Source organism: Erpetoichthys calabaricus, chromosome 9 (assembly GCF_900747795.2).
Source record: "Erpetoichthys calabaricus chromosome 9, fErpCal1.3, whole genome shotgun sequence".
In the NCBI taxonomy this organism is placed as follows: domain Eukaryota; kingdom Metazoa; phylum Chordata; class Cladistia; order Polypteriformes; family Polypteridae; genus Erpetoichthys; species Erpetoichthys calabaricus.
In genome coordinates this window covers 102,784,270-102,799,283 of record NC_041402.2, presented here as the reverse complement: position 1 = coordinate 102,799,283, position 15,014 = coordinate 102,784,270, and the positions used below count along the sequence as shown (strand labels likewise).

Sequence of the window (15,014 nt, the reverse complement as noted above, 5' to 3'; positions counted from 1 at the left end):
CTGCTGCCTGCATATAAACAAAGACTTAAACAGGAAAAATCGGTTTACAGGGACATCCACAAATGGGACAGTGAAGCTGAGGGGGTCTTACAGGACTGCTTTGAAACAACTGATTGGCAGATGTTTGAGGATGCAGCTGATGGCAACATCAATGAATTCACAGACTCTGTCACAGGTTATATCAGCAAGTGCATTGACGATGTTGTCACTAAAACCTCCATTTGCATATATCCTAACCAGAAACCCTGGGTAAATTGGGAAATTCGGGTTAAGCTCAAGGCGCGGACCTCTGCCTTTGGCTCAGGGGACTCTGGTGCACACAAAGCAGCCAGATACGACCTCCGGAGGTCCATCAAGAAGGCCAAACGGGACTACAGGGACAAAGTGGAGTCAAGCTCTGACACCAAGCGCCTGTGGAATGGACTGTGCTGCATCACTGACTATAAAAAGAAAAACACACTCAGTGTTCAGCCCACTGCATGTCTTGCAGACGAGCTCAACACTTTCTATGCTCGTTTTGATGCAGCCAACAAAGAACAGGTGCTATATCCCCAAGGGGGCAGTGAGTCTGTCACTCTGATCCTTGAAACATCTGACGTGAGAAGGTCCTTCAAAAAGGTCAATCCTCGCAAAGCTCCGGGACCAGATGGCATCCCAGGCCGTGCCTTCAGGGCGTGTGCTGACCAGCTAGCAGGTGTGTTCACCAACATCTTCAATCTCTTCCTGAGGCAGTCAGTGGTCCCCAATTCCTTCAAGGCATCCACCATCATTCCTGTCCCAAAGAAACCGGTGGTCTCCTGTCTGAATGACTATCGCCCGGTTGCACTGACATTGGTCATTATGAAGTGCTTCGAGCAACTGGTCAAAGGTTACATCTGGTCCTCCCTCCCCAACACGCTGGATCCTCTCCAATTTGCTTACAGAGCAAACAGATCTACAGAGGATGCCATTGTGCTAACAATAAACACTGCCCTCACCCACCTGGAAAGAGGAAATACATATGTAAGAATGCTGTTCATAGATTTCAGCTCGGCATTCAACACCATCATCCCCTCAAAACTCGTCTTGAAGCTTGATGACCTTGGGTTGGGGACGACCATCTGCAGATGGATTTTCTCTTTCCTCACAAACAGGCCCCAGGTGGTGAGAGTCGGCAAACACACGTCCTCATCACTCATTTTAAACACAGGAGCACCGCAGGGCTGTGTGCTTAGCCCCCTCTTGTATTCCTTGTTCACCCATGACTGTGTTGCAAAACACGGCACAAACACCATCATCAAGTTTGCAGACGACACAACCATCATAGGCCTTATCACTGACAACGATGAGACGGCCTACAGAGAGGAGGTGCTGGCATTGAGTAATTGGTGCCTGGATAACAACTTGTCTCTTAACGTCAGCAAAACCAAGGAGATGATCGTGGACTATCGGAAACAGCAAGGCAGAGAACACCAGGCCATCTACATCAGCGGCATAGAAGTTGAAAGGGTTAACAGCTTCAAGTTCCTCGGAGTAAACATCACCGAGGATCTCTCATGGACCCTTCACATAGACACTGTGGTTAAGAAAGCTCGCCAGCGGCTCTACTTCCTGAGGAGGCTGAGGAAGTTTGGCATGAATGCCAACATCACCTCAAACTTTTACAGGAGTGTGGTTAAGAGTCTGCTGACGGGTTGCATTACCATCTGGTATGGGAGCTGCTCTGCCAGCAGCCGGAAATCACTACAGAGAGTGGTGAAGGCAGCAGAGCACATCACGGGCAAGAGTCTTCCTGCCATTGAAGACATTTACCTCCATCTGTGGTTGCGCAAGACAAGCAGCATCATAAAGGACCACAGCCATCCAGCACGCCAGCTGTTCTCCTTGTTACCATCTGGAAGACGATACAGGAGTCTGGCTGCTCAGACTACAAGACTTAAGAACAGTTTTTACCACCGGGCCATTCAACTCCTCAACAGCAACACCTGAACACTTACATACACTTACATTACACCTACATTGCATTACATCTACATTGCAATACTCACACACAAACTGTACCTGCACACACTGAATACTGACTGGAACATGCATCTGCACTTTATGGAATATGCATCTGTACTCATAAAACATTATCTGTGCAATAACTGTCATTTGTACTTGCTGCTCATTCAACTCATATTGCTCTATAACTTCTTTTAAAACATACATATTTTATTTTATATGGCTTGTCTATTTTTAACTTGTAATTTTTTTATATTATTTTTTTAGCTTTATTAGATCTAGGCTGAGTGACTTGTTTTTCTCGTCATACACATTTCATTGTATGTTAACGCTGTGTTAACTTATATATGACAAATAAATCTAAACCTAAACCTAATTTTTAGTCTACTAGTAGAATAAATATTATATACTCAGGGGTCTTTGCAAAGCATCACGGGACACTGGGGAAAAAAAAATGTTTGCTTAAGCAGCCCTCAAAAATGCTTTGCCATATTTCGTTGATCAACACTAGCCAGCACACATATGCCTTAGTGTTTTCATCTTATTAACCAATGCGTATTTAAAATAAGAAAAACAAAACAAGAGTGAAATGTGTACAAAATAAGTGAATAGACAGAGGGGTGTTGAGAGCATGCACTAATAGTGCTTTGTCACACCCAGCACATGACAGACCAACTGGATTGGGACCTGAGTGCAGCAGGTGACACCCCAGCACCATACTGGAACAGTGTGAGGTTTTTTATGGTGGCTGGAATGCTAATCCTGCCACCAACTCCCAAGTATTCCCTGTAAAATGGAAGACATGTTTGTAGGGCTGGATGCCAATATTACCATCATACCCAGCACAAAGCAATTGCAGGTTAAGGGCTTTGCTCCAGGGCTCAACAGAGTAGGGTCACCTCTGGCATTTACAGGATTCGAACCAGCAACCTTCCAATTCCTGGCACAGATCCCTAGCCTCAGGGTCACCATGCTCAGAGCTGCCACTCCTAAGTGAGTAAATCCAACAAAAGTATCTGACAGATTTTTTTTTTTCTAAATAACCTAACATTTTCACAAGTGATTAATCTAAATCAAGATCACAGGGAGCGAAAGCCTTTTCAGGAAACACATCCAGGCAGGCATCAGTCCATCACAGCGCTCACTCAAAAGCCAATTTGTAATTTTAACTGATACCTCTTTAGAGTTGTGGAATAAAAAAACAGTGTAGCTGAATGGAAACCAACACGGATATAGGAAGAACTTCACACAGACAATGTCCAGCACAAAGGATTTAAACCCAGATTGCTGGATGCGTGAAACTGCATCACTAAAAACTATGCTATCCAAAAACATTTAAAACTACAGCTAAAATGTGCACATGGAAAAATAAAGTGGTCACACTATTTACTTGTAAGATACATATCATCTTCAAAATTATTTAGCTTGGAGGAAAATAATTTGCAATACACTTGCAAATTAATAGGATTAAGTGTGTATAGCTTATGTGCTGCAGCTAAGAAACATTTTTATAGAATCAAACCATTCTTGAAAGTTTTTTTTTTTTCACAATGGCTAATACACCAGATAACAATCAACTCATTTGAATACAATTCAATTTTTTGTGTTCATGCTCACAAACTGCATGAACATATCCACAACTAAAATGTATCAATAGCAAATTGCTAAACCATGAAATATTTGCATACATGAACACATAAACTACACTGAGCTTGCAATAAATTTCACTTTGATTAACATAGACTCTTCTTCTTCTTCTTCTTTCGGCTGCTCCCGTTAGGGGTTGCCACAGCAGACCATCTTTGTCCGCATATTGGTTTGGCAAAATTTTACACCGGATACCCTTCCTGACGTAACCCTCCTTATTTATCAGGGCTTGGGACCGGCACAAAGAAACACACTGGTTTGTGCATCCCCAACATAGACAAAACCTGAAAATGTAAAGTCCATTAACATTATAACTGAAATGTGCATATCTAATATGACTTATTAAAGTCACATGAAGCCTTCACAGTATGTAAGTTCATGCATCTAAAAAGTTAACTGTTTTAGATGTATTGTCTTTAGTTAAATAAAGCTTGAGAAATACAGAATCACATACAAAAAGACAGAGTAGTTTTTATAATATTCTCACACTCAGCAAGGAAAAACTATCAATAATATGAAGTTAGTAAATTCAATAAAAATGGCAAGCCCTAACATAGTTTTCTGAAAAACTGATTAATCTTTTAAATCTACAATAAGTTTCATCCAAAGTTTTCATTTTGATATGAGATGATCAAACATCATACTAATACACATTATGTGGAAGGTGTTAGCTGTTACAAGCAATCATCAAATACAAGGAAAGAATTTACCTGTTATGGGATTCCAGTCCATCACAGGACACACTATTCTTGGGTAAAACCACTCAGACATGGGAAGAAGGTCAGACTACACAAAGAAAACTCACTACTGCATCACAGTGTCACCCTAAAATAGTTTAACATCTTTTCTAATTAGAAGAACTACAATTCTGTGATTTTAATCACATATTGTTGGTTTCATTACTTTAAAGAAGAGAATTCTTTCAGTCAGTATAGAAAAGTCAAGCAAAATGGCAACTTTCATTGACTTAATTAAAAAATGACAACATGCAAGCTTTCAAGGCAGCTCAGGCCCCTTCTTCAGGCAAGATAACTACTAATTACATCCATAATGGCTAACATGATAAACACCCTGCTTCTTTAGTCAGTACGTAGATTCAAGTATTTTTAATAATTAAAATTAATACACCTTTAGGGTTCCTGTATTTCCCAGCCTCTGGCATCTCCAGATAATCTGCGTGATTGCATAACTGAACTATACGTTATGAACTGTTCAATTCTATTGTAATTTCATGACACAAATGATGCAGTAATAAACAAAATACTAATTTTCTTTTTTGAACTTATCAGATGATTCTCCACAGAAACTAGTCATTTTCCTAGCAGCAGGAGCTGGAGCTGCAATTGTTTTACTTATACTATTAAGTTTGGCTCTCCTGAGGCATTTTCATCCTAAAAAAGGTAAGTTAAGAGATGCTGCATGAGATATTTAGATTTACTGTGTATTTTAGACAAACTTGAAGTGTGGAGGAACTTTTTAAAAAAATGTAATGTTCAAGATTAGAAAAATAATTATCACTAAGCAATTATTGGAAGGAGGTGGGTTGTACTAGAGAGGAGTAAAGCTAACTAAATTCTTGAAACTGTAAAATAGATTGAGATGACATAAGGGAATTAAACTGTGATTGTAAGGTGAAAGGGAAAAGAAGCCATCAGGTTGCTCGCCGACAGTCAATCCAACCAGCGCTACTAATGGAAAGGTAGGACATGAAGGGCAAGTGGATGGGTAGCATAAACCAACAAAGGCCTCTTAGGGGTAAAGCATGTAGTTTGCAGATTAGCTGCTAGATGTCACTTTGAGATCATGCTTCTTCTGCTTTACAGAAATCTTAAAAGTGATTTTTGGTTTTGGTGTTAATATATGACTTAAAAGCAAGGCTCTTAATTGTTAACCAGCTCAGAGATGTAGGATGAAATGTGAGAAAAGTTTCAGTAGTGAGAAAAGAGAGGTCTGAAGCCAAAAAGATACAGTAAGCAAACAGGAGATGAAAAAAGTTGTTTGTTGTACCTTGGAAAAGGAAAAAAAGTGGAACTGAACAAATAAAAAAACAGGCTCTGTTTCCTTCTTGGTAATTCCTTGATCTGGCATTATTCCAAGATGGCTGACATTGAGGGCAGGGGGCTCCTCTTATACTACTCAGCATTCACAAAGAATAGTACAGTCTGTTAAAGAAACAGTAGAAAACAGTTACTGTATCATTTCTATTTAATATATCTCAAAATCTCAAACTTGCTTTCGGTATTTAGTGTAAGGAACATGTGTTCACCAGTTCTTGAAAGTAGCCTTACCTGAAAGAAGAGAGTTTTTATATTTTTAAGGCAAACTGAATAGTTTAATGTTTCGAAATACTATTATACTGTATAAAGTACCTGTAGTGTGCTCACATAGCAGTCTCATTCAAAATGATCACAGATTCAAGGGTGGCTGTTTTCTGACTGATGACATATACAGTATTGATAATGTCAGCAAATACTGTTTTTTTTTACTAGAGGGTTTCTAGGTTCTTTGTCCCATGTTACATTTTTCTACTTGGCAGCTTCTCATAGACTGGGCAAGAAACATATAAAATGCACATCTCATTTTACCTTGTCATGGATGGATTTGGAAGTCAACACCCATCTGTGTTCCACATACTCTACAGCATAATAAAACACCTGTAATTTACAATAATATTATATGTATAAAAAAAAGAAAGTAATATGATATGTTAGGTAAAGAAAAATTTAACCTGTTTTAAAATACTATTTCTTCAGGTTCTAAAATGAATGCAGAACATGTATATGAAAGCATGGTATGTACTTTTTCACAAATGCATATAAACATAATATTATAAAAAATGATTAATGAAGCCTTAAAAACTAATAAAATAAATGAAATGGTGATAAAAAAATCATTAAACATTTTTTCTTTTGCATCACTTTGAGACTTTTATTTATAAAATTTGTATCTTGTATTATTATATAAATGATTGCTAAGTTATTAGCCTTGGAGATAATCAATGTGAACTCAAGTTATCAATAATAGTATCAAATGTAAGATTGTTTTGAGAAGTTAAAGCACATATAAATATAATAATTGTTTCCTTCTAAGAAATACACAATGTACTGTTTCCGTAATTTTTATTGTGCACATTATGAATCTGCCAACAACATTAACAGGAGAAAAACCAAGGAAACTGAACCTGGAGTTTTGTTAATAACATTTTCAGTGTACACAAAGTTTATTAAAAATGTAAGCATTTAACAAAACATGCTTTTTCCACAATACTAATGGTTCTGAACTCTTCTAGCAATTACTGTGTCTGCTCATTTTTCCTTCAGGCCACTTTGTATACTGGTTTATGGTAAATGCTCCCTCAGTAATTATTTTCAACATATACTAATATCACAGTTTCGCACTGTACATATTATGACCTAAATTTCTCAAAGGTCTACTGCTGAACACAAATATATAGCAAAAGGTACACTGAGTATCTATATATATAATTCACTAAGCCAGGAGACAAGTAGCCAACCATGGAAAGCACGCCGGAAGGGGCGTGGATTCACTAAACCGCCGACAAGTAAGACGCCAATGGCGCACGCAGGAAGGAGCCACGCCCACCAACTCTTAGACCATTGGATACGACGAAAAAATCACAGTCACGCCCACCAACTCGGACGCAACGCCTCGAAAAACATGCCTTCATTTCTGTTTGTCTGTGCCACAGTCCACTTGCAGCTCTGAGCCACGTTGACTTTTCATTAGTCAACCTCAGTGGAATCTTGGTTCACACAGAGGCAGCGTGAGAGAGAGAGCCGCGCGCACACACAGGCAGCGACAGAGGCACACACAGAGGCAGCGCCAGAGAGACAGAGGCACACACACACACACACACACACACACACACACACACACACACACACACACACACAGTGGCAACACCAGAGAGAGACAGAGGCATACACAGGCAGCGCGAGAGAGAGAGAGACGCGCACACACACAGAGGCAACGCCAGAGAGAGAGACAAGCGCACACACAGGCAGCGCTCGCGCGAGAGAGAGCCACGCACACACACAGAGGCAGTGCCACAGAGAGACAGAGGCACACACAGACAGCGCAAGAGAGAGCCGCGCAATCCTTTAAAACTGAAGTTAAAACACAATGAAGGAAGCAATCTTTAAAAACCAATAAGCCCTGTGCCTCTTTTTCATTAGCGTCTCACCTGCTTCAGGCCCTGCAACAGTCGAGACGCTCCCTCAGCAGCTGACCTTCTCTGTGCCTGACTCCACTACTGTCAGTCGCCTGATTAAAAATGGCCTTTTGAAGGTGAGCTATGGACCCGCTATACCACAGGAACACATTGCCTTTGAGCCTGCTCTCGCTCACTCTAACGTACCGGCTTTCTCTCTCTCTCCTCACTCGCTCACACACTGCACAGGGGAGAAATGCCCGAAGCACGAGTCTACCCTGAAACCGTTTCAGCCACACTTCCACGCCCCTTGCTACACTGTGAGTGCGATGATTATTTATTTAAAAATGGGCTTTTGAAGGGGAGCTGTGGACCCGCTATGCCACAGGATCACCTGTGACATTGCCTTCACATTGTTTTCCTTTTATTTATAATCCTGTTGAGCAGATCAGACACCCAGGCAAACAACACTGAATAATCAATAGCTTCAACTACTTTGCCCGCCCCCACTCCTCACCTGAGTCGGTTTCGTCTCTGTTCAGCAGTGTTTGCCAAACTCGGTCCTGGTGAACCCCTGTGGCTGCAGGGTTTTGTTCCAACCAGATTCCTAATCATTAATGCCGGTGAAACTCATCCGGGATAAGTCGGTTTTTCAAACGCAGCCGTGTAGCAGATTAGTCTAGCAAGATGTAATAATCCGAGATGAATGCACGCCCTCGCGCTGAGTGAAAAGCCAATATATATTGAGTCTACAAAACATGATCAGCAAATCTTTGATAGGCTGCAACAAAATGATGCAAGAACGGGCGCATTTTTTTCACACAAGCTGAGTGGGTGGGTGTTAGTTAGTTATTTAGCAACTCGAAGGATTTCAAGATATAATATACACAAGAGGTAACACTGCAAAAGCGGCCCAAACCAGAAAAGACAGCTGGCAAAAAGTTGCTGACAAATTAAACGCGCGTGCATTGTACTTACTGAAAGCAGCGTTACGGATTTTCCAAATGTTCATTTTTTTCCCTCTGCTTAAAAAACATTGAAAAAGCGGCGCGGATTGGTTTGCAGCGTGTAAAACAGTTTGTTTGTCGCGGATAATTTGCTATCTACACAGGGACGAACCGGGAAGCGAACCCACAATCTTCCACTGTCTCCTTACTGCAAAGCAGCCGTACTACTACAGCGCCACAAGGCAGTTAAAGAATGCGCCGGGCCACTTGTTCATTTTTTCCCCTGTGCTTAAAAGACATTAAAAAACTGTTTCTCAACTGTGACTCCCGAACAACTCAGTACGCGAAAAGCGGCCAGAATCGCAAACAACAATGAAAACTCTACGTGACTCACAGGTAGTGATGGGCCGCTCGATACTAAGGTTTCGACACTGTGTCGAGCTTTCGAAGCACTGCAGATTTTAATACTTGATCGAATAATGACATCTGTGATTTAAGGATTTCACATTTTCTTTCTCAAATGTGCTTACCTATATCATGGCAAAGTACAGGGATAAACCTTTTTTTTCTGTCTACTCCATTTTAATTAAGACCGACCAAAGAAAACATTTAAGGCTATTAAATGTGATCTCAAGAAAAGATCAGGGTTAATTATAATACTAATAACAGGAGCGATTATAATGATACAGTGCAAAAGTAAATACTAATTGAAAGAGCCGGGAAAGCATGAGGTGAGGCGTCTTATTTTGTTTAACTCTTGCTATCGTATAGTGCATTCTGCCTGTCGGCGTTAGTTATATTTATATTTTTTAGACATCAGACACTAGAAGCTGCTGACGAACCCTTCTCTTCGTTGTCAGTCTGTAGCTACGAAAAAATAAAAGCAATACGACTTTTAACAGACGTAATTGAAGTGGATCATAAGTTTCTGTAACGTTAATGAAAATGGCCAGGAGGTGTCACGAGAGAGGTGAGTGTCAAATGCTTCGAAGCTTCGATACGATTTCCGACACAATTGCTTCAAACGTGTTGATGCTTCGCGAGGCTTCACCTCGCCCATCACTACTCACAGGTTACTGAACGAGAAATCAGCAGACTAGCATGACGGATGGGGTGTAATGGGCGTCCTTCCCCTCTCCTCCGGATTTTTCAAATGTTAATTTTCTTCCCTGTGCTTAAAAGACATTAAAAAAGTGTTTCTCAACTGTGACTCCGGAACAACTCAGTACGCAAGCTATATTAAGCGTCAACAACGAAAACTCGCTACACCTTAATGAACAAGTGCTGAAACTTATCCCTACCGACGAAGTAACCTTCACCAGCATGGCCTCCATCGTCACAGACGATCCCGCTTTCAGTCACGGACAATTGAATGTTGCTCTCTCCAGAGGTCCATCTTTTCATTCATTCACAGTGGTATCCACAAACCCACCCCATTTGGACAACTGTGTCGTTCAGCAAGTGTTCACCCATTAATACATAATTATGCGGCGTATGTTACGCCGCGGGTTGGCTAGTAAGAAATATTGTTCTGGTCAGGAATGCCTCCATTGCTTTAATCACATGCATTGTGAGACCGTCTCACTTTCTACAAAGATTCTTTATTTCCTGCTGCCTGCCAGGCACATGGGGCTTTAGTTAATTATCATGCAGTTTTACCTTGATAAAGATCACTGATATATACAGTACACAGTGGAACCTCGGTTCACGAACGTCTCGGTACACATACAACTCAGTTTACGACCAAAAAGTTCGCCAAACTTTTGCCTCGGTTCACGACCACACACTCGGTATACGTACAAGCCATGTTCCCTTTCGGTTTGTACATGTTCAGTCTCTCCCTGTGCATTTCCTGTGCAGCGAGCAAGAGAGAGAGCGGGAGAGCACGGCACACACACACACACACACACACACACACACACATACACACAGAGGCAGCACGAGAGAGAGGCAGCACGAGAGACAGAGAACCGCGCGCACACACACACACACACACACACACAGGAGCACGCGCGAGAGAGGCGCGCAAACACACAGGAGTGCTCTAGAGAGACACACACACAGGTGCTTCAGGCTTGCAAAAGAGAGACGCACGCACACACACAGGCGCGGGAGAGATAGGCGCGCACACACACAGGAGCACGCTAGAGAGACACACACACAGGCGCTCCAGGCTCGCAAAAGAGAGACGCAGGCACACACACACACAGGCGCGGGAGAGAGAGGCGCACACACACAGGAGCGCGCTAGAGAGACACACACACACAGGCGCTACAGGCTCGCAAAAGAGAGACGCACACACACACACACAGGTGCGAGGGACGCATAAGGTAGAGAAGGCTTGTTTTTGTTTTCAGTTCTATTTACAGTGATCTGTTCGTAGCCTGCATTGTTGCAATGTTACTTTTCTTGGTGGTTTATTAAATTACGGATTTTTCAAATGTTCTTTTTTCCCCCTGTGCTTAAAACTCATTAAAAAAAGTGTTTTTAGCGAGCGGTTCCTAGCACTATAGCGCAAGCAATTGCAGTGTTAGTTTTCTCTGTTGTTCAAGGTTTTCTCAGTGTTATTCAATGTTTTTACATTTAGTTTACCATTACGCTGTGCATCTATGGTATATTTAACTATATCTGTGCTTAAAAACTAATATATGTATATATATATATATATATATATACATATATATATATATATATATATATATATATATATATATATATATATATATATATAATATACATACAGTTCGTATGGTCTGGAACGGATTAATTGTATTTACGTACAATCCTATGGGAAAAATTGCTTCGGTTCATGACCAACTCGGCTTACGACCAGAGTTTTGGAATGAATTATGGTCGTGAACCGAGGTTCCACTATATTTACAGAAACAGAAATGTTACAGTATTTTCATGTTATTCAAAATAACTGATATCTCATATAAAAACAGTATTGAAGTGCAATTTAACCTTCTTTGTTATTTAATACATTTTGTCTGTCACTGTAAAATACAAAGATATACACTTTTTTTTAAAGGAAATCATATCAATTACCCATCCTTCCTCCAACCCACTATATCCTAACTACAGGGTCATGGGGGTCTGCTGGAGCCAATCCCAGCCAGCACAGGGCGCAAGACAGGAACAAATCCATGGGCAGGGCGCCAGCCCACCGCAGGGTACACACACACTCACACCAAACACACACTAGGGACAATTTAGGATCACCAATGTACTTAACCTACATGTCTTTGGACTGTGGGAGAAAACCGGAGTACCTGGAGGAAACCCACGCAGACATGGGGAGAACATGCAAACTCCACATAGGGAGGACCCGGGAATGCAACCCAGGTCTCCTTACTGCAAGGCAGCAGCGCCACCCAGTGCGCCACCGTGCCTCCCTCATATCAATTATACAACTGTAAATTTAGTTTTATTTGTCAATTCAAGTAGTATTACAGAAAATAACACTATTCAAAAAGTAAATAAAATTATACACTGTTAAAACAAATTCTAAAACTACAGTAAATAATATGGCAGCAATGGGTACCAACCAAAAATCTTAAATGACAATCATTTTCTGTACTTGAAAAAAGTACCCCTAAAATCACAAGTTCTGTTATATCATTAAGTGGCAAAAGACTGTTAATTCACAGTTACATCTTGTATTCTCATGTGAAAAACATGTTTTTACAGAGATTTACCTTATTAAAAGGTTTTAAATGCTTGAGATCAGTGCTTAAGTGATCTCCTCATTACCCAGTTGAACACTTTTACTATATCATAGAGAGTAGAAAAGGCTCTTTTTTACTAGTGAGTTTGTGCTTACAGAATTGCCATTTTAAGTTTCAAATTTGTCCTCACCTCAGTTAATTCTAAGCCAGTCCCACATGATTCAATATCAATGATTAGAAGACATTTCAAAAGCTCCAGCAGTGGGAAATGTAAGACTGGCACATTTTGTAAAGTTGTGTATCACTTTAATCATACAGTAAAAGAAAAACGTTTTAAATGACCATGTATCAATTTCAATGACCTCTATCTTATTTTGTTCAATGAAGAATGTTTAGAATTTGGCTTGAAAAAAGTAATAAACATAATATGCAATACATTAAATCTTGTTTTTCGTCTAATTTAACATAAGATATAAGCATTTCAAATAAGAAAAAATAAGGTGGCACAGTAGTGCAGCGGTAGTGCTGCCTTACACCACGGAGACTTGGTGTTTCCTGCACAGATTTTGCATGTCCGTGTGGGTTTCCCCTGGGTGCTCTACCTTGTACATGATGCATGCTGGGATAGGCTCCAGGTTTCCTGCTCAGGGTAAGTAGATTTAGAACATGGATGGATAAAAAAAATAAACAGCATTCTAAAACATTTTAAAACGTTTTGGTAGTAATATTTCATGTTTAAAACATCTTTTTATCTTAATAAATATGTATAATTATAAATTAGCTCCGTAAATATAAATGTATTTTTTATTTTAACATAGATGTGTTAATATATTGATATATTTATGAAAGATCTGTATTCTTTAAGGATTTCAATACTGATTTGAAATATGTAAAACTTCTTAATATGTGAAAAACATATTTTTTAACAGACATTTATCTTGTGAATACAAGGAGAATTTGTGAATTAACAGTCTTTTGCCACTTAATGACATAATTCAAATTACTATGATTTTAGGAGTATTATGTTTTTGTCTATTATTGTCATTTTAAGGTTTTTGCTTGGCACTCATTGCTTCCGTACTTTTTACCATATTTTTACTTTTTTATAATGTAACTAAGACCTTTTTAAAAATTTAAACAAAAATAAATTATGGTACTCAGCTTGTAATATCACAACATTTACATTATTATATTTCCTTCGATTTTTTAGTTCAGCATCTTTAGATTCCATTTTGTTTTAAATGTTTCTAACATAACTGCCATTTAGGGGAGCTCACCTCAGACATAATAGGGCTAGGGAAAGGAATTGCATTTTTTTTTTCTTTCCTTTCAACAGGTGAATTTTGCTAGTTGCACATTTTGAAATCAATCATTTTAAAAACCATGTTGCTAAAAATGTTGAATGAGTCATTATTCATGTTCCCAACTTCATGTTTATGTTTGAATTCTCATTCCAATGCTCATTTATTCATGCTTATCTCTTGAAGCAACTCCAACCATGTCCCTAAAAACAGTACCTTCCTATTACACATCTCACATTACTAGTGCGGAGTTTCAGAGTAGTCTTCTGTACACACTTGAGCACAGAGAGGTTAAGAATGGCAGGGAAGTTTCAGCAGGGACTAGCCAAGTGCAATACACATTGACAGTGGAGCTAGCAGAAGTTTTAAACTCCAGTAAGTGTTCAGTTACCTATTTCTTATTGAGAATATACACAATTTAAAGACAATGTGCAGTATTACAAATTCATATGAAGATCTCATAAAAAATGTTTAACCTTGTTATTTTATGATATGTAAGAAATGGTAAAAAGAAAATTCTCTAATAGCTTAGTAAATACAGTACAACTACATCTTTGTTGTAGGTGGACATTAGACAAGAAACACCTTCATTTGAAAGCTAAATCAAGGATAATATTTCTCTACTCCACCAAATGATTTTGTCTACTCAAGCTGAAAGTGGTCACTGACAATTTTTTCAACTGTTTTAAGTCTTCTTGGAATTATTCCTGCGTAAGACTAAATGCCTTCCTCAAACCAACTGACAGAGCGTGACAATGAAGTGAAGAATGATCATCACAGATTGACACTAGTATGGAACAACTTCAATCAAGATTTTGGTGTTTTTTGTGATATTAAAATCTAAATTATTCACACATGTTTCTTATTATATCATTTTGCAATGATGCTGGAGACCCAGGGAATGTAATAGGTTTATTTTTCTTTATCCCTGTTTATGTAATTTCATTAAAAAAAATTCTGGGATATTTCTAAATGTTTGTGTTGTTTAGTATTTTAAGTAACTTTGTAGGATTTACATCCAAAGTCTCATGAAGAGTATATAATAAAAACAAAATAATAAGTTGAACTGTGCTTTACACATTCTGTAAATACATAGTGAATTTTGAAACTAATTAAGGTACTTTATAACTTTTTTATGGTGTACGTAGTCTCCAACAATCTATGTATCTATCGAAGCATAGTCTTAACCTCTATAGTCTAGGACAGAGTAGCAGGGTCCTGAACCCAGTTTTGACAGCAATAGGATGAAAGCATGATACAATCCAATAGGATAGTCCATGTCTGGACACATTGATGT

At 39.3% G+C, this 15,014-nt stretch overlaps 1 protein-coding gene across 1 annotated transcript in view; it reads left to right on the top strand.

Moving 5' to 3' along the window:
- Positions 1–14,585, top strand: part of LOC114658023 (uncharacterized) — an 85,467-nt gene extending 70,882 nt beyond the window's left edge. Inside the window, exons 6-8 of the mRNA XM_028810045.2 lie at positions 4,920–5,030; positions 6,384–6,421; positions 14,281–14,585. Coding sequence (XP_028665878.1) covers positions 4,920–5,030; positions 6,384–6,421; positions 14,281–14,319 — 188 coding nt within the window. The 3' untranslated portion in view covers positions 14,320–14,585. The remainder of the gene's footprint in view (positions 1–4,919; positions 5,031–6,383; positions 6,422–14,280) is intronic.
- Positions 14,586–15,014: the final 429 nt, after the last annotated feature.